We start from the raw sequence: 2,309 nt of genomic DNA, 5'->3' as shown, positions 1-2,309 counted from the left end.
ATTTTTATCCATACTGGATGTTATTTTCAGATCACATGAAGATTGTATGCAAGAATTCCCCATTCCTTTCTCCTAGTAAGATGTAAACTTTATTAAGGTAAAATAGTGATTTTATTTCTATGCTATTAATTCTATTTTGAGACAGGGTACTCCTGTGTAGCTCAGCCTGTCCTGAAGCTTGCCACCCTGCCTCAGCCTTCCAGGAGAGATAGGATTACAGGTGTGTGACTTTCTTGACTATATAAGAAATAAAATAAAGGCTCATCCTGATTTTTTGGAGGACCAGAAAGTGCAGTAGAGATTTGGTTCATAAAGAGGTGTCTCTAGACCAGGTGAAAGTAACATTTAGCACATGCTAGCCACACATGCCTGAGTCTTGGAGACAGCAAAAGTAATAATCTGAAACTCTTAGTGAAGACTTCACTCTAATTATGCTGAGTGACTCCAAACTAAACCTCAAAACAAAAGTTCAGCTCTTTCCCCGTGGGCCTTAAGTACTCAAAGCGCCCCATTAACCTTTGCTCCCTGCTTTTAGATAGCTGTGGCTGTCAATCCCCTCACAAGTATTTACACACAGCTACCATCGGCTGCTATTTACTTTTTACTTGGAGTTTCCTGGGGGAGACTGCAGACTGCACTTGCCCACCGTTTGAGATCCATGGCTTCGGAGCCGAGCCGCGTCAGTATTCTGTCAGAACACTGTGGCTCTAGAATCAGATATCTACCAAAGTATTTCCTGGACTTCCACACCCTCGTTCAGCCAGCAGCCCTTCGCCAACAGGGTCGCCCCAAAGGCTCATAGCCCTAGGCTGTCAGGGTTTGGCCTGCATTTTTAAACTTCTGTACTAATTGAAACGCTCTTGAGCTTGGCAGGACTCCTTGTTTCAATTACCGACGGAGATTTTTGAGCCTTGGTGCTCTGCTTTTCTCTCTTCTGGTTTCAGCTTCTGGAAGGGAAGAGCCCGTTTATACAACACAACGTCGTCGTCGTCGTCGTCTGGGATGTCAAGAAGGAAGCCTGTAGCCAACTCTTCACTGAACACAGCTTTGAAAGGCATTCCAGCATCCGGAGCCAGATATTTGGCAACTCAACTGTTAACTTTCTGTGTTTTTTTTTTCCTCCCTGGGATCAATGTGACGTCACCAGTGTAATTTGAGTCCGGGAGCTTTGTTCACACTTTAAATAGCAGTCCAGGGATGATGTTAAGACAGACTCCCTGGAAGGGCCGAGCTGAGCTAGGGGAAGACTTACATCCATGAAAGCGAAGCGAAGCCACCAAGCCACCAGCATGTCCTCGTCTCTTCGAGTAAGCCCGTCCATCCACGGCTACCACTTTGACACGGCCTCCCGCAAGAAGGCTGTGGGCAACATCTTTGAAAACGTAGACCAGCAGTCCCTGCAGAGGCTCTTCAGGAACTCGGGAGACAAGAAGGCAGAGGAACGGGCCAAGATCATCCTTGCCATCGATCAAGATCTGGAGGAGAAAACACGAGCCCTCATGGCCCTGAAGAAGAGGACAAAAGACAAGCTTCTGCAGTTTCTCAGACTGCGGAAGTATTCCATCAAGGTGCACTGAGCCTCGCAGGATGGATAAGGAGCTTATCCACCAATGGACTTTTAAAGACAGACCCAGTGAGCCTGCCAGCCCCGCCAAGGCAGCGTCCTGCGCACCGGCTTGAGCGCCTCTTCCATCAGGACCCTGAGGATGGAAAGGGACGAGCACACCAACTGCAAAGACTTCAACTCGTTTCAGCCCTGAGCTGTCACACTGAGAGCAAAGTGCCTTCAGCAGGCAGTTGAGAACTCTCCCAGCGGACCTCGTAGACAAGGATGGAAACACAGAACAGAACATGGCAGACGGGGACTGAGTGCACCCAGGGTCACCGGCCAGCCCCTAAGACTGAACTCAAACCTAACTTGGTTTTAGTTGTTGTTGTTTGGTTTGTTATTTTGTTTTTCTTTTCCTTTTTTTTTCTTTTTGAAAAAAACCAAAGTGTCAAAGTGGGTAGGGAGAGGGAGGAAGGAGGAGGACTCTCAAACAGATGGTTTACTGAGTTTTTGAAATCTGAATGTTTAAAATGTGGCTAAACCTCCATGCTGTTTATTGGTCAAGATTTTTAGAAATCAGTAATTGACTGCTTGCATTTATTTCAATGCCTTAGAAAGTGCATCGCCTGGTGTTAAAGTCAAGGAACTGCGTGCTTTGCCCAGCCCGGGAAAACCCACACCACTGTCTACATGTTTCTAGAGGATTTAGACACATTTCAAACAGGTTTGCACAAAGTTGAAACAATGGGGCTCTTCATAA

The 2,309-nt window shown here is 46.6% G+C and overlaps 1 protein-coding gene across 1 annotated transcript; it reads left to right on the top strand.

The window, feature by feature from the left end:
* Nucleotides 1-1,130: 1,130 nt before the first annotated feature.
* Nucleotides 1,131-1,964, top strand: Tcim (transcriptional and immune response regulator). Its single transcript, XM_036166663.1, has one exon. It carries the CDS (start codon nt 1,257-1,259, stop codon nt 1,575-1,577), a length of 321 nt encoding a protein of 106 aa, XP_036022556.1. The 5' UTR covers nt 1,131-1,256; the 3' UTR covers nt 1,578-1,964.
* Nucleotides 1,965-2,309: the final 345 nt, after the last annotated feature.

This window comes from Onychomys torridus, chromosome 17, assembly GCF_903995425.1.
Source record: "Onychomys torridus chromosome 17, mOncTor1.1, whole genome shotgun sequence".
Classification (NCBI taxonomy): Eukaryota; Metazoa; Chordata; class Mammalia; order Rodentia; family Cricetidae; genus Onychomys; species Onychomys torridus.
This window is presented reverse-complemented; position numbering and strand designations above follow the sequence as displayed.